Genomic DNA, 17,069 nt, shown 5'->3' on the forward strand with positions numbered 1-17,069 from the left:
GCAGAAGGCAGCACAGCCAGGGCAAGGCCGGGCTGGCCCAGACCCTGGGCAGTCTGGCTCCAGAGCCACACTCATGCCCATCACATTGTTTCTCAGCCCTGCTAAGTCAGCTCCCGCTGTGTCCAGCATCTCACAGTCCTGGCCCGAGGCCCCTCCACTTCCCATCAACGGGCACCGGCCCATCTGTGACCTGTGTCCCCCTTACCTTTGCCACAGGTGTCGGCCAGAGTCTGGCCTGCGAGGGCCTCAATGCCACCCTGCACTGTGGCTCGGGGGAGGTCATCCAGATCCAGGACGCTTTCTACGGGCGCCGGACGCCCCATTACTGCATCCAGGGCGCCGGGCACCCCTCAGACCTGGAGGAGGAATGCAGCTGGGTCAGCGCCAAGGATGAAGTGGCAGGTAGGACCCAAGGGCTCTGGCTGCAAGTGCAGGACACTTCCCAGTGTCCTGTGTCCACCGAAGGGGTCTGGAAGGATTGCACGGCCTTCACATCTGAACTCGGGCCTCTTTCATGCGGGAAAACTGGCCAGTCTGCCCACACCAAGTAGGGGAGTAAGGGGGCCATGGCTCACACCTCACCTGACATCAAAGCCATCTGATGAGTCCGGTGGGCATTTTGCTCCCCATGCCAACTGGGTGCAAACAATATTGCTTTCTCTTCCGAATTTAAACTTCTAAAATTTCAAAATAATTCAAATGTACAGACAAGACTAAAAAATACTTCAACAGACTCCTTGGATTCAATACCCAACTTGGTCAGATCTTAACGTTATTCCATATTTGCTTAACATTCTCTCATTACCAAAATGAATAAAATGTTAGATTACCCACCACTCCTCTTGATACATGTACTAGCATATTTATTTCATCCATATGTGACTATATCATAGTTTGTCTCTTCCTCTGTTGAGAGATGTGTGGATTGATCCTTGCTATGCGAACAGTCCTGAAACAATTGTTTTTCTTTGTCTAATCAAACCACCATTCTGGATAGTATCTCCCCTTCACATGAGAGGATTTCTCTAGGCCCTTGTTTTCCTAAACCAGATTAAATCCGCCCCTGAGCCAGGTTTGTCTGGTGACAAGGATTTTCCCTTGGAAAACAACTTGCTCCTCTCCCCACACGTCTGACCCACATTGCCCTTGCTCCCCTTAGAGCAGGCGCCGGGGAAGGAAATGCTGGCTTCAGCTAGTTGGTTCCCTCCGACTCCTTCGTTGGCCCCACATCCCTGAGACGTGGCCCCCCAAGGGGGAATGGCCTGGGCTGGACAGGCTGATGAGTGTGCCTCCCTCTCAGGTGGAACTCAGTGGGCTATTTCCTCAAACACTCAGATGCAAGCTCTCAAACCTTGTAGCCACACCCAGGGGGCACACTGGATGAAGCCCTGCATCCTTTGGGGGAAGGTTGGAGGAGATCTGGGCGGAGCCCCAGGAGGTGTCTGTTTGTACCTAAGAGCCACCATCACTCGTTCATTCAATCAGTTTGCCAACAGACATTAATTGAGTACTGACATTATGCCACGCACGATAGTGGGCTCTGTGGATTCAGTGATGAATAAAACACAATCTGTTCCTCAACAGAGGTTACAGTCAAATGGGGAGACAGACACAAATGCAGGCAATTACCTAGCACTGTGCTCAGTGTCACACAGAAGGGGGCAAAGCTGCTCCTTAGTCACTCACGCAGAACTCACTTTGTGCCTACTCTATGTGTCAGGTACTGTTCTGTGTGCAGGAGAAAGAGCAGTGGACAAGAACAAAGCAAAACCAGACATCCCCTCTCTGTTGGAGACTGCACTCTAGTGCTATGGGCGCCCCTAGTAGGGAAAGAACTCACGCCGAGTGATGTAGCGAACTGGGTCCTGGCAGGAAACTAGAACTCATGGTAGGTCTCCCAGCAGAGCGGACTACCCGTCATGGAAGTGCTGAGAGGCCAAAGGTGAGATAAGGGTGCAACCCTCAGAGTGCAGCAGCATGAAGCCACTACTATCCCAAAGGGCTGGAGGGACAGCCACAGTGGATGTCACACCAAAACCAGAAGTCAGGGCTGCCCAGCAGGCGCTGGAACCATGACGGAGGCTGCCCCGTGGGAGCAAGGACCAGGGGGGAGGTCCTTGCCAGAGGGAGCTGGGGCTGCAGAGGAGCTACTGTGAGAAGGGGTGAGAGGCATCCTGCCCACACCTCTTCCCATCTGGGGCAGGTAGAGTTATGAACACCAAGGTTCCCGCCCCAGTCTCTGGAACTGTGGGTATGATGAAACGCCATGCCCACGAATAAGCTAAATTACGTGGCAAAAGGGTCTCTGTGCAAGTAATTATGGTTGCTAATCTTAAAATAGGAGATTATCCTGGATTACCTAAGTGGGCACAGTCTAATCACATGAGCCCCTCAAAGCAGAGAACTTTTTCCAGCTAGAAGCATAAAACAGACATGGCAGATGGATAAATTGGATAGATTCAAGCATGAAACAGATCTGATGGTCACTGCAGGCTCTGAGATACAGGGGGTCACGTGAAAGGACTGGAGAGAGGCCTCTAAGAGCTACGGGTGGTCCCAACTGACAGTCAGCAAGGACATGGGACCTCAGTCCTACAGTCCCAAGGAACTGAGTTCAGCCATCAGGAAGAATGGGACTGGAGGCAGGTTCCTCCCCAGGAGCTCCAGGAAGGAAACACAGCCCTGCTGTGATGCTGTGATTTCAGCCTGTCATACCCTGAGCCCACCAAGACCTCTGACCTCCAGAACTGTGAGGTAATAAATGTGCACTGCTTTATGCCACTAAGTTTCTGTCATTTGTTACAGCAGCCACTGGAAGCTAATACATTGCCTCCAGTCTTCCATCAGCACCTGCTAGAGCACAGGGGAGTGTGGGAAATGTAGTTCCCCGAATTTGAGACCAAGTGGGGTGAGGGTGGATATGCGGGCTGATGGTCAAAGGACTGGCCCACTTCCCAGGGGAAGTGAGATCTAACTGAGACCTGAAGATCTGATAGGAATCATGCAGGAAAAGGACAACAGGGTGAATGGGGAGGGGTGTTTAGGGAGAGGGAAGAGCCTCTGTCGGTCTCGGGGCCGAGAAAGAGCGTGGTAGGTGCAGGGAGCTGCAAAGTGTTCAGCGCAGGTGGAGGTGGGGCACTAGCACCCGAGGAACCCAGGCTGTAGCCCAAGATGTTGGGGAAGCACTGGAAGCTTTAGAGCAGGGGAGGAACACAGCCAGGTGTATTTTAAAGCCACCCACAGGCTGCTGTGAGTCCAGGCAAGGGAGGCTGATGCCAGAAACCCAAGTGAGAGAGGCTGGGGGCACAGACTAGGGCAGTGCAGATGGACAGAAAGGGACAGGTTTCAGAAACAGGAAGTACTGATGGGATTCATCAATGGTGGGAGTCCAGGACGACCTTGGCATTGAGAGGAGAGGCTGCAGGAGGAGAAGCTGGTGGAAAGAGGAGAAGGGAGATCTGGCCTGGGGCTGCCTTACCAAGTACCACAAACTGAGTGGCTTAAAACAACAGAAAACACATTCTCTGGCAGTCTGGAGGCCAGTCCAAAATCAAGATGAGAGCTGGACTTCTCTAGCTCTGAAACCTGCAGAGGAGAGCCCTTCCTCTCCTCATCTAGCATCCAGGATTTGTTGGCAACGCTCCACCACAAACCCTTGTAGATGTGTCTCTCTAATCTCTGCTTCCAGCTTCACGTGTCCTGTCTCTGTGTCCAAAGGACAGCGATCATACTGGACAAAGGGCTCACCCTAATGACCTCATCCTAACTTGATTATGTTTGCAAAGACTATTTCCAAGTAAGCTCACATGCACAGGCACCAAAGGCTAGAACTTCAAGATACATTTTGGGGGACACACTTGAACTCTAATTAGAGATCAAAACCTCATTTCAGGATATGAGAAGCCCAGGGTACCCTGTGACACCCATGTGTAGATGCTGTGTAGATGACTGGACACATAGGATCGGAACTCAAGAGAGAGCTAGACAAGAGACATAAACTGGAGAGTCACTGGTCCATGGCTAACAATAACAGGTGAGGCTTATTAGTCTAAAATCACTACGGATGGTGACTGCAGCCACGAAATCAGAAGACAATTGCTTCTCGGTAGGAAAATTATGACAAACCTAGACAGTGTGTTGAAAAGCAGAGACATTACTCTGCTGACAAAAATCCATATAGTCAAGGCTATGGTCAAGGCTATGGTCTTCCCAGTGGTCACATACGGTTGTGAGAGCTGGACCATAAAGCAGGCAGAGCACCAAAGAATTGATGCCTTTGAACTGTGGTGCTGGAGAAGATGCCTGAGAGTCCCTTGGACAGCAAAGAGAAATCAACCCTGAATACTCATTGGAAGAACTGATGCTGAAGCTGAAGCTCTAATATTTGGTCACCTGATGCGAACAGCTGACTCATTGGAAAAGCCCCTGATACTGGGAAAGGTTGAGGGCAGGAGGAGAAGAGGGCATCAGAGAGTGAGATGGTTGGATGGCATCACCAATGCAGTGAACGTGAACTTGGGCAAACTCTGGGAGATGGTGAGGGACAGGCAGGCCTGGCATGCTGCAATCCATGGGGTCGCAAACAGTTGGACATGACCGGGCAACTGAAGAAGACAAGACAAGAGGGAGGCATGAAACCATGACACAGGGGGAGGAATCAGGGCCAGGAGAGAATCTGAGGATGGGGTGGTGCTTGCCTGGCAAAGTAACTGGGCAGGCAAAGAGCACTGAGATATGTCAAAATCTGGGACGTTCCTGGTGGCGGTGGATAAGAGTTGGCCTACTGATAAAGGGGACACAGGTATGATCCCTGGTCTGGGAAGATTGTACACGCCACGGAGCCGCGAAGCCCCCAGGCTGCAGCGACTGAGTCTGCAGGCCACAACTACTGATGCCCGTGTGCCTAGAGTCTGCTCTGCAGCAAGAGAAGCTACCGCAGTGAGAAGACCAACGCGGCCACAGAGAGTAGCCCCAGATCGCTGCAACTGGAGAAAGCCTAGAGTCTGCTCTGCAGCAAGAGAAGCTCCGCAGTGAGAAGACCAACGCGGCCACAGAGAGTAGCCCCAGATCGCTGCAACTGGAGAAAGCCTAGAGTCTGCTCTGCAGCAAGAGAAGCTACCACAATGAGAAGACCACACGTGGCCACAGAGAGTAGCCCCAGATCGCTGCAACTGGAGAAAGCCTAGAGTCTGCTCTGCAGCAAGAGAAGCTACCGCAATGAGAAGACCACACGTGGCCACAGAGAGTAGCCCCAGATCGCTGCAACTAGAGAAAGCCTAGAGTCTGCTCTGCAGCAAGAGAAGCTACCACAATGAGAAGACCACACGTGGCCACAGAGAGTAGCCCCAGATCGCTGCAACTGGAGAAAGCCTAGAGTCTGCTCTGCAGCAAGAGAAGCTACCGCAATGAGAAGACCACACATGGCCACAGAGAGTAGCCCCAGATCGCTGCAACTAGAGAAAGCCCATGCAGAGCAATGAAGACCCAGCACAGCCAAAACATATAAATAGAAGTAGAAAGAAAAGTTAATTTTAATTGTAGTCGATCAGTCGTGTCCGACTCTTCGCTACTCCATGGTAGCAGAGAGTATAGCTTTGGTATCGCTATACTCTTTTGAGTATAGAGAAAGAGTATAACCATGGTATAGCTCACCAAGCTCCTCTGTCCATGGGATTTCCCAGGCAAGAATACTGGAGTGGGTTGCCATTCCTTTCTCCAGGGGATCTTCCCAACCCAGGGATTGAAGCCAGGTCTCCTGCATTGCAAGTAGTCTCCTGCATTGCAGGCAGATTCTTTACCTACTGAGCCACCTGGGAAGCCCCAATAAAGTTGTTTAAAAAAATAAATATGCATGCCAAAATCTGGAGCAAGCATGGGTTTCTAAGAGATGAAAGAGGACAAGGAAGGTGCTGCTGCTTCTGCTGCTGCTAAGTCGCTCCAGTCGTGTCCGACTCTGTGTGACCCCATAGACGGCAGCCCACCAGGCTCCCCCGTCCCTGAGATTCTTAGGCAAGAACACTGGAGTGGGTGCAGGGCAAACCTACAGGATGCTCTGGAGCCAAGGAGGGAACCAGGACCTGCCTGTCCCTTCTCCAGGCCTCTCTAGGCAGCTATTACATCTACATGGGTGGAGGGAGGGGCGTTGGCATGACCCCGCAGTTTCTGACCAGAGCTCTGACCAGACCACACCCGTCTCTTGTGGACACCTGGTGCCCTTGGCAGACACAGAGTTCCTAATCTTGTCCCCTCTTTGCCAGTTGTCAGGGTGCGGGATTCTACCTTAGGTCATCTGACTAGATGCCAGTGGACCGGTGGTTCTCAAAGTGAGGTCCCTGGGCCAGCAGCCTTGACATCACCTGTTAGAAAAGCAAATTTTCAAGCTGCTGTCCAAATCTACTGAATCGAAATCGGGGTCTAGAATCTGTGTCTTCACAAGCCCTCCTGGGGATTCTGGTGTATTCCAACATTCTGGACCCTGAGCTATTGGAGGGAAGGAATCTACTTCTCTCACAGCCAGCACCAGGCTCAGTGCTGGGTCTTCAGTAGGTACTAACTGGTGCTTGTTGGGGGCGTGGTAGGTGAATGAACAAATGCAAGGTCGTTCATCTCTTGTCTGTGTTATCCCTTGTCTCCTTCACACGGCTCCTGTTTCCTCTGGGATGTGGGTGCCTCCCAGGCCAGTGCCAGGGGCTGCAGGCCTGCCAGGTGGCAGCAGATGGGACCTACTATGGAGACCTGTGCCCCGGCCGAGGCAGCTACCTGTGGGTGCAGTACCTGTGCCGGGAAGGTGAGTCTCCAGCTTGCGAGGGTGCGGGAATTCCCTTCTTATTTCCAAGCCATGTCTAGTCTCCCTTGGACCAGAGGGAGCAGCCATTCACGGGGCAGATCTGCTGTGTGTTAAGAGACCTCCTCGCTCAAAACTGCTGTCCTCAAAACTCCCTGCCTGGCTTAGTCTGGGGGAAAACCATTTGAGGTTCAGTTGCAAAACAAGCCACCAAACCAGAAGTTTAAAATAACTGTTTTAACTCCAAGACCTTTCAAATTAAATTTCATGGATTGAGCCAATAAACACAACAGACAAAACCGAGATTACTTGATTAGAAGGATTCCTACATGCCACACCCACTCAACCACCACCCTCCCCATAGGCTGCCATTTTAGAATGCACAGCGACTTTCACAAATCTAAAAAACCATAAACGGAACCCAACTACCACAATTTGTGCAAGTTTTATGAATCAAGAAGGAAGACTCCCCCCATTCAATTCTATGATCCTATTTGTGTTAACTATTTAGAATAAATTCTTCCCTCCTTTTAAAGTGTTTTCATAGACAGCCATAGACATGAATGTACAGATGTATATTTTCATATAAATATAATGAGTTAAACATTTTAGTCTCCAACTCAATGTTTTTCACTTAATAATATATCTTGGACCTCTCTCCAAGTCACTACTTTATCCTTTTAATGACTGCACAGTATCCCATCATAAGTGAAAGTGAAGTTGCTAGTCGTGTTCAACTCTTTGTGACCCCATGGACTGTAGCCCACCAGGTTCCTCCGACCATGGGATTTTCCAGGCAAGAGTACTGGAGTGGGCTGCCATTGCCTTCTCCCATCATAAGATTAAGTCAAAATCTATTTAACCTGTTCCCCTCTTGATGGACACTTAGACTGCATCTGAGTTTTCCTTCTTACAGATCACTCTGCGGTGATCTCTTGTGCATGTATCTTGGCATGTACCTGGGATTATTTTTAGAGGAGAGATCTCTAGTAGCAGAAATGGTGGGTCATAGGGTATGTGAATTTTAAATGTTAGTAGATATTGCCACATTACCTTCCAAAATGGCTGTATCGAGTTCATTCTTACTAACAGTGCCAATTCCCCTTGGGTTGGGACACCACATTATGCCCTTGTCCAACCAATTAATCGGTCAGAACAGCAAATTCTACTGAGGCTGTGAGTAATGGAGCAAGGAGCTCTGCAGGGGAAAGATGAGTCAGGGAACGTTGGGGTCCCCAGGGGCCATCCAGGAGAGCAGAACCCACAGAGACAGGAGGAAGAAGCCTGCATAGAAGAGAGGGTACAGGACATGGGGGTGGCATTAGTTTATGGAACACGCATGGGTGGAATAAGAGTTAGCAGGGTGTCTCGTTTTGTTTGCTGGGAAGAGAGGCCACGTGGTTTGGCAGCAGTTTCCGTTTGGTGATTTTGCTCCCGGACAAAGGGTGCCCTTGGAGATCTGCCAGTCGCAGCCTCACTGTCGTCAGACAGACACGCAGCTTAGGGCAGTGGGTGAGCTGGGTCTGGCTGCCACATGGACCAGATTTTCTGTCTTGACTTTGATTTCAAATATCCTGTCCCTTGTGAATCAGTGTGTTCTGATCACATCAGTTTCTGATTTCTGAAGGGAGGAACTTCATCCAGCAGTCTCCTCTCCCTCCACCCCCTGGCCTTTGTGCCCAGAATGGCCTGCTGCATCCCGAGTTTCCTCGGATGATTGTGAGTCAGGACCAATCAGGACCGCGGTGGCTTTCTCACCAGCTCAGGAAAGTCCTTTTCATTTGTGTCTGCTTTTTATTTCTTTTCCCTTCTCATTTGTGCCAGAAACCAAAAGATGGTATTGCACAAATTAGCCCAGGGCTGCATGAACCCCAGAAGTTCTACCCTTCACCCCATCCTCTAGGCTAACTTATGAAGCTTTAGTTTTCGTAAAATTTAAGGTGCGCTAAATGGCTAACATTGATTCATCAGCCACCCTAACCAAGGAGATTTTCCTAAAGATGCTTTGCCTTTTGTCTTTTTAAACATTATAAAGTACATTTAGACAATCAATGGATCCTAGTTAAATAAATTAGGCTACGCTGTGCAGCTTTTAAAGGGTATAAGAGCTCTCTGACTGAACTCATACAGAACAATCTCCAAGATATATTAAGTGAAAAAAAAAAAAAAAAGGAAGGTGCCAAATAGTGAACAGAGCACCATCTGTATAAATAAAAAAGTATGTACATGCTTGTGCATGTATTCAGTTCAGTTCAGTTCAGTCTCTCAGTAGCGTCCAACTCTTTGCGACCCCATGAATCGCAGCACGCCAGGCCTCCCTGTCCATCACCCTCTCCCGGAGTTCACTCAAACTCATGTCCATCGAGTCAGTGATGCCATCCAGCCATCTCATCCTCTGTCGTCCCCTTCTCCTCCTGCCCCCAATGCCTCCCAGCATCAGAGTCTTTTCCAATGAGTCAACTCTTTGCATGAGGTGGCCAAAGTACTGGAGTTTCAGCTTTAGCATCATTCCTTCCAAAGAACACCCAGGGCTGATCTCCTTTAGAATGTACTAGTTGGATCTCCTTGCAGTATCTGTAAAAGGTGACCCAGGAGACTGGTTAACAGTGATTGCTTCTGGGGACCAGAACTGGGGGTCTGAGGGGTAGCAGTAGGGAATGACTTTCTTTTCACTGTAGACCCTCTGTACATTTCAAGTTCTGTATCCTGGATGAAAAACAAGATTCAAAAGAACCTTATAAAGTAGAATAAACATGCAGAAGCTGTAAAAGCTCCACTAAGGACAGGTAGACAGAAGACAGTAAGTTTTAAACAGAAACGTGCAATTTTGCTTCATAATAGCAAATGGCATTTGTGTTTTGATCTGCAGGCCTGCAGTTAATGGTGTCCAATGAGAGTTTCATCTTTGACAACATCACCATCTCCCTTACATGGCTCCTTTCTCCCTACATCGGAAACCTGTCCTGTATAATTAATATGGGAGATGGCCACATTTTCGATCCCTACTACCCACCCAGGTAAGAGGTATCTCTGAGCCTTGATTCAGAATGTATCAGTCAGTTTTTGCTGCATAACAAAACAACCTAACACTTGGTGATTTACAATAATAGTGATTATTTTCCATGGTTCTTTGGATTAGCTAGGTGGCTTTTCTTGTGTGGACTAGCTCAGATGGATGGCCTAGGAAGGCCTCATTCATGCGTCTGGCAGTAAGCTGGATGTTGGCTAGTGGCATGTGTCACTTGTCACCCACAGGCTAGTCTAGGCTCAGCTGTATGGTGGCAGAAGAGTCTCTAGCAACGAGAGAAAGCAAAGCACAACATGCAAGCATTTTTGAATCAGTACCTATGTCACATTTTCTAATTTTCCCATTGGCCAAAGCAAGTTCCAAGGCCAGAGAAATAGTCTCCACCTGTTGACAGAAGGCATGGCAAAACCACAGTACAAAGTGGCATACATATGGAAATGGGAAGAACGGTGTTCACAGGTTTTCTCAGCGAAGGTCACTCCAGCAGTCATGGAGAGCCGGGTCCTTTCGGCTTGGCTCAGTAGAGTCTTCCCTGAGTCACTGTCCAAGGAGTCAGTAATGGGGTGAGGAAGATGCTCACCTGGGGGTGGGAATGTTTTTTATTGATAAGGATAATAAAAATAATAGTAGCATTACTAATAATAGAGCAGCTAAGCAGCTTTCATACATGATTTCACTTAATCCTCACAACAACCTCATGAGCTAAAGCTATGCTGTCCAATATAATAGCCACTCACCATATGAGCTACTGGGCCCTTGGAATAAGGCAGCTCTCAATTGAGATGTGCTGTAAATGTAAATACACATGGAATATTGAAGACGTAGCTCCCTCCCCACCAAAGAGTGTTAAATATCTCACTAAATGATGTTTTGATATTGCTTATACATAGAAATGGGCTGTCCCCAGGCGGTGCCAGTGGTAAAGAACCCACCCACCAATGCAGGAGACATGAGACGTGGGTTCGATTCCTGGGTCAGGAAGATTCCCTGGAGGCGGGCACAGCAATCCACTTCAGAGTGTTTGCCCAGAGAATCTCCTGGACAGAGGAGCCTCTTGGGCTACAGTCCACAGGGTCTTAAAGAGTTGGACACAACTGAAGTGACTTAGCATGCACCCACACATACGTATAAATGCTAGTGTTATGGATCTATGAGGTTCAGTTCAGTTCAGTCGCTCAATCATGTCCAGGTCTTTGCAACCCCATGGACTGCAGCACGCCAGGCCTCCCTGTCCATCACCATCTCCCAGAGCTTGCTCAAACTCATGTCCATCGAGTTGGTGATGCCATCCAATCATTTCATCCTCTGTTGTCCCCTTATCCTCCAGCCTTCAATCTTTCCCAGCATCAGGGTCTTTACCAATGAGTCAGTTCTTCGAATCAGGTGGCCAAAGTATTGGAGCTTCAGCTTCAGCATCAGTCCTTGCAATGAATATTCAGGACTGATTTCCTTTAGGATTGACTGGTTTGATCTCCTTGCAGTCCAAGGGACTCTCAAGAGTCTTCTCCAACATCACAGTTCAAAAGCATCAGGTTAAAGGAAATAAATTATTAAAATTAATTTCACCTGTTCCTTCTCACTTTTTCAATGTGACCATTAGAAAGTTTACAATGATACACATGGCTCACAGTTTCTGTTGGACAGTGCTGAGCTAGATAAGGATTATCTTGTTTTACAGACAAAGCTGTTGAAGCTTAGAGGGTTTAGTAGCATTGCCCAAGCCATGCAGCTAGTGAGTGGCAGCACAGCCGGATAAGTCAGGACCGCCTGGGAATCAAAGCCCTGGCTCTTAGACCCTAGTGGAGAACATGGCTTGCAGCATCAGGGCCCAAGGGCATTGAGTGCTGCCTCCTCTAGGGAACAGAACCTCCCCAACCCAAAGGCAGCTGCACACAATTCATAACGTTTCAGAGTCCTACCTGGGCCTGGGTAAGCTCCATTCTGCCCTGCTGGGTGCCCCAGCCAGAGGACTGACCCATCAGTTCCAGGTCCTTCTTGGGTTCTGGTTCATTTCAGGGGCTCCAGTTCAACAAGGATCCTCAGGGAAATCATGGAGGCCCATAAGCCCCTCACCTAACCCTGAAACATCTTTGGTTTCTACCTCGTGGGGCTAGGTCTCTGAATCCAGCCCTGCGGGGGCCTAGCCTTCCTGGAAGGCCTGGGTGGGGTGGGGCAAACGAAGGGCAAGCCCCACCCACAGCCCAGATCCGGTCCAGTGAGTGTGCTGGGTCTCAAGCTCAGAAATCCTCTGGGGTCTCAGGCATCGTGCCATGCCGCCAAATAAACTGCATCCAGAGGCTGGGGTTCTTATCCCAGATACAATTTGAGAATCAGAGATGATACCTGGGTTTCCATTTTCTTCCCTATCCCATTTATATTGATGGCGATCTTAATACATTTGTTGACCAGGGAATTTTTGTAGAAATTAATACCTGTGCTGTTAATATGTTTCTGGTCAATAATGTGTTAACAGTTTTACAGAATAAAACAAATTATACATGAAGATGCTTTGTGGGGAAAAAAAGGTTTAAGTGATAGAAATACCCAAGGCATTATTCTGTGAATTTCTTCCCATTTGCTAGTATTTCATTCATAAAACAAGAAATGCTATGTTACACAATCTTTCACCCCCCAAATTTCATACAAATTGTACTTGGCATAAGTTAAAACTGACTGTAGCCCTGCTAAGCTCTTTAGTTACACAAGGACATCTTAGTAACATACAAATATAGTTAAAAACTGGAGCAAGTGGGACAAAATGCAAATATTTGTCCAGTCAGGATGCTGAATTCAAGGGTGTTTATCATACTGCTCTCTGGAATTCTCTGATTAATTTTTTTCATAATCTAAGAGAAACAGCAATAAGCAATGCTTTACGTTTGCAATCCCTCAGGGCATTCCTGTAAGTAAAAGCTACTGGTATTTTTTTTCTTCTCTTTCGAAAAAAATAGATGGTGACACCCTTCACCATTACCCCACCCAAACAATCCAATTTTGTCTACTTTAAAGATTTGTTAGACCTTGAAACTACCCACTCACCTTCTTCTATGATTCTTTTTAACATTAGGATATATATTTCTGATGCTCTCTTATCTGCACCAGCAGCCTCAGCACTCAATTTACAATGTGAAAATAGCACGAATTTTAAGTGTACAGAGGTCACATACTTTGCATAAATGTCACTATGCTCTTTTAAAATGTGTTTGTACAGACTCCTACTTTTGCTTAACTCCTCATTAGAGTACAAGGTGGGCTTTTCAAACCGGACTGTTGATCTCCATGCCAGATAAGTCACCTGAGTTAATGGGATAGGAGGACTCTCCCAGTGGCTCAGCAGTAAAGAATCCACCTGCCAACGCAGGAAACAATGGTTCTCTCCTTGGGTCAGGAAGATCCTCTGGAAAAGGAAATGGCAACCCACTCCAGGATTCCTGCCAGGGAAATCCCATGGTCAGAGGAGCCTGGCAGGTTATAGTCCACGGGGCTGCAAAAGAGTCAGACCCGACTTAGCGACTAAACAACGATGGGATAGGATCAGACCTCAAACCGAAACAACAGTTAAGTCAAAGAATTTCTCCTTTAAATGCTTGCCTTGCACCTCCGTGTCTTGTGTTCACTTGCATGGCAAGCTGTTTTGTTTCTTTGTTTGTCATGGGCAACTTTCTACATTTCTGAAATTATCTCAGTGCCTTAAGGGACAATTAGCATAAAGTGAGATTTGTCCTGGTGCTGGATAACTCAGTGCCACCTACTGGCAGATCAGGGTGTTGCCGTTATTCTTGGGTCTTTATTTCAAGTCACCTCTGGACACCTCTGAGTCTGGAGGGCGACCTTCCCTTCCCATTAAGCTGTATCCCATTCATGTCAAAGCAGTGTATACAAATCAGTAAGTGAGGGAGTCTTGAACTAATTTTTAAACTTTTCATTGAGGCACAAGGTGTGTACAGAAAAGCGCATAAAAAGATACAGCTCAATTAATTTTTACACAAAAAGCTCGGGCATATAACCAGCATCCAGATCAAGAAACAAAACATGATTCTCCCCCTAGAAATCCTCCAGGGCGTCCCCAAGGATGATTTCTAACATCACTGAATACTGTGACCTGTGTTTGAAGATTATATAAATATAACCATAAAGTATATTTTCTTTTGTGTCTTACTTCTGCTCAATAAGCATGTTTCTGAGATTGATCCATGTTATTGTGTATAACTGTGGCTTCTTTTTTCTCATTGCCATATACACTCTGTTGTATGAATATTCCTATCTATTCATTCATTCTAGCATGTCAATGCTACATGCATAGGGGTGGTTTTGCATTTGGATTATTATTAATACAACTTGTACAGCTGTGAACATTCTAGTAAATGACTTTTCAAGCACATATGTACACATTTCTGTTGGGCTTATACCCAGGAGTGGAATTGTCGGGCCATAGGATTATTAAACTTAAGTTCTTGTCTCCATTGCTTTGTTCTCCGAGCATAGCTTCTCTTTGTTGGCAGCAGTTACTAAACCACTTTGTGCTCTTCTCCCTTGGGTAAGATCACTGAGAGAGAAATCAGGAAAAAAAAAAAAAATCCATTTCTCTGCTCTTTAGTCCTGGGCAATTTCAGTTGGCATCAGAGTTTAGAGAATGAAATAAATTGCTTCTTCCAGATGGATTGCTAAAAAACGGGCTAGATTCAAAGCTATCCTTCACATTTCTATAAAGAGTTAGAGCTAGTTTATTCTTAAATCTACATTGTTTGATATTAATAATGGACACTCCAGCATTCTTTTGATTAGTGTTTACTGTTACATCTTTCTTTATCCTTTTACTTTTAACTGAGCCATACTGTCATATTTAAAGTGGGCATCTAGTAGACAGCATATGGTTGAGTCTTGGTTTCTATTAAATTCCATCTGGCATAATAATTGTTATGTTTAGACCTTTTACAATTGATATAATTATTGATATAGTTAGATTTAGGTCTGTTATTTTGTTATTTGTGTTCTATTTTACCCTCTGTTTACTTCCTCCTTGTTTCTCCCCTTTCTTGCCCTCTTTTGGATTATTTGAATATTTTCAGTATTCTATTTTTGCTTATTTATTGGCTTTTTTGGTAATACTTATTTGGATAATGTTTTAAGTAGTTTCTTTGGGGATTATAATATATATATTTAAACTTTCACTTTATTAACTCTCAGTGGTAAAATATTCACTTAGAGTTAATATTTTACCACTTCAGGTAAAATGTTAAGGCCTTGTTAGCATATGGTTTCCTTTGCCTTTCATCTTTTATGTTATAATTGTCAATTGTAGGGCACTTATATACACTGAAAAGCCCTTTCAACAGTTATGCGTATATCAAAGAACTTGAGAGGAAAAAACCAGTCTACATTTAAAAACCAGTCTACATTTACCGAGACATTTACCTTTTCTTGTGCTCTCCCTTCATTCCTGAAATTCCAAGTCTCCCTCTGATATCATTTCCCTTCAGCTGGAAAAACTTCCTTTAGCATTTTCTTTAAAGTAGATTTTACAGCAACAAAGTCTCTTAGAGAATTTCTTTATTCCTGATCAGTTCAGTTCAGTTCAGTTCAGTCGCTCAGTCATGTCCGACTCTTTGCGACCCCATGAATCACAGCACGCCAGCTTCCCTGTCCATCACCAAACACCAGATAATGTGTTTATTTTGCTTTAATTCCTGGAAGATACTTTTGCCAGCTATAGAATTATGTGTTGACAGTTCTTTTGACACTTTGAAGATGTCATTCACTATCTCTGACCTCCACAGTTTCCAAAGAAATCTACAGTCATTCATATCACTGTTTGCTCTATGTGGGAGGCAGGTCACTTCAGTTGTGTCCAGCTGTTTGTGACCTATGGACTGCAGTCCTCCAGGCTCCTCTGTCCATGGGATTCTCCAGGCAAGAACGCTCGAGTGGGTTGCCATGCCCTTCTCCAGGGGATCTTCCTAACCCAGGGATCCAACCCACATTTCTTATGTCTCCTGCATTGGCAGGCAGGTGCTTTCCCAATAGTGGCCCTGGGAAGCCCCTCACAATATGTAGTGTATCATTTTTTTTCAGACCGATTTCGAGATTTTCTTTTTATTCTTTTGATTTTCAAGCTATTCAGCAATTGTGTAGGCATGCTTCAAGTTTTTTTGCTTGTTTGTTTTTTGTTTACATTTGGTTTCATAGAATTTCTTGAATCTTTGAATTTATGTGTTTTGCCAAATATGGAAAAATTTCAGCCATCATTTCTTCAAATATATTTTTCTACAGCAACCTCTCCAGTGCTAAAATAACACAAATGTTTTACTTTTAGATATTGTAACACAGATTGCTGACATTCTACTCATTTTAAAAAATTAAATATTTTTTCCCTCTGTGATCTTTAGGTTGGATAGTTCCTCTTGCTCTTTTAGTTAGGTGACTTTTCCCTCTTCCATCTCTGTTCTGCTGTTAAATCCATCCAGTGAATCTTTCGTTTCATACACTGTGCTTTTCATTTCTAAAATTTCCATTTGGCTTTTAGTGGTTTATACTTTTCTGCTGAGAATGTCTATCTTTCCATTCATTTCAAGAGGATTTCCTTTTATTTCACAGAGCATGGTTATAATCCCTGGGTTAAAGTCTTTGGTAATTTCAATATCTGAGTCATCTCAGAGCTGACATATATCGATGATATTTTCCCTGAAATTTGGTCACATTTTCGTGTTCTTTGTGTATCAGGCAATTTTGAATTGTATTCTGGATGTTTTGGGTAGTAGGTTCCAAGACTCTGGGTTCTTTTTAAAATGCTCTGGAAAATGTTAATATTTTGTTTGTTTGTTTTGTGTTAGCAGACAACCAACCCAATTAGATTCAGACCGCACATTCTGACTTGCCTTCTGTGAGCAGAGATTCCCACACCAGTTCAGTTTCCAAAGCTGTCAGGTTCCGTTCCACTCGTGTGCCACTTGGGGTGCTGGTTTCCGCTGCAGTTTAGTCCTTTACTAAAGGCTTTTACTATGTTTCTTTGGGTCTGTTCTGCACATGCACAGTTTATGGGTGAACTCGTGATTCATGCTAGGTCACACACAGAATCAGGGAGCTCTCCTCTCTCCTTTTCAGGACTTTCCCTACACTCTCCAGCTTCCACAGTCCCCTTTCCATGGTTCATCTGGATAGAAAGATCAGTTTTCTCTTAGGTATTTCTGCATCATCCCACACAGTCCGTGCAGCTCCAAGAGAGAGGATAGCTTGGGATGGGGATGGGAGAGAAGAAGA

The 17,069-nt window shown here is 46.0% G+C and overlaps 1 protein-coding gene and 1 long non-coding RNA gene across 2 annotated transcripts in view; one reads left to right on the forward strand and one right to left on the reverse strand.

The window, feature by feature from the left end:
• PKD1L2 (polycystin 1 like 2) overlaps positions 1-17,069 on the forward strand; it is a 107,942-nt gene that overhangs the window by 5,611 nt on the left and 85,262 nt on the right. Inside the window, exons 3-5 of the mRNA XM_027513951.1 lie at positions 217-402; positions 6,677-6,787; positions 9,654-9,801. Coding sequence (XP_027369752.1) covers positions 217-402; positions 6,677-6,787; positions 9,654-9,801 — 445 coding nt within the window. The remainder of the gene's footprint in view (positions 1-216; positions 403-6,676; positions 6,788-9,653; positions 9,802-17,069) is intronic.
• Positions 10,187-15,717, reverse strand: LOC113875508. The gene is made up of 2 exons (XR_003506263.1): positions 15,228-15,717; positions 10,187-10,392 (listed from the first exon to the last, which is right to left on the reverse strand). It is a non-coding gene; the product is annotated as an uncharacterized LOC113875508 (long non-coding RNA).

The sequence above is a fragment of the Bos indicus x Bos taurus genome, chromosome 18 (assembly GCF_003369695.1).
Source record: "Bos indicus x Bos taurus breed Angus x Brahman F1 hybrid chromosome 18, Bos_hybrid_MaternalHap_v2.0, whole genome shotgun sequence".
NCBI classification, from domain to species: Eukaryota; Metazoa; Chordata; class Mammalia; order Artiodactyla; family Bovidae; genus Bos; species Bos indicus x Bos taurus.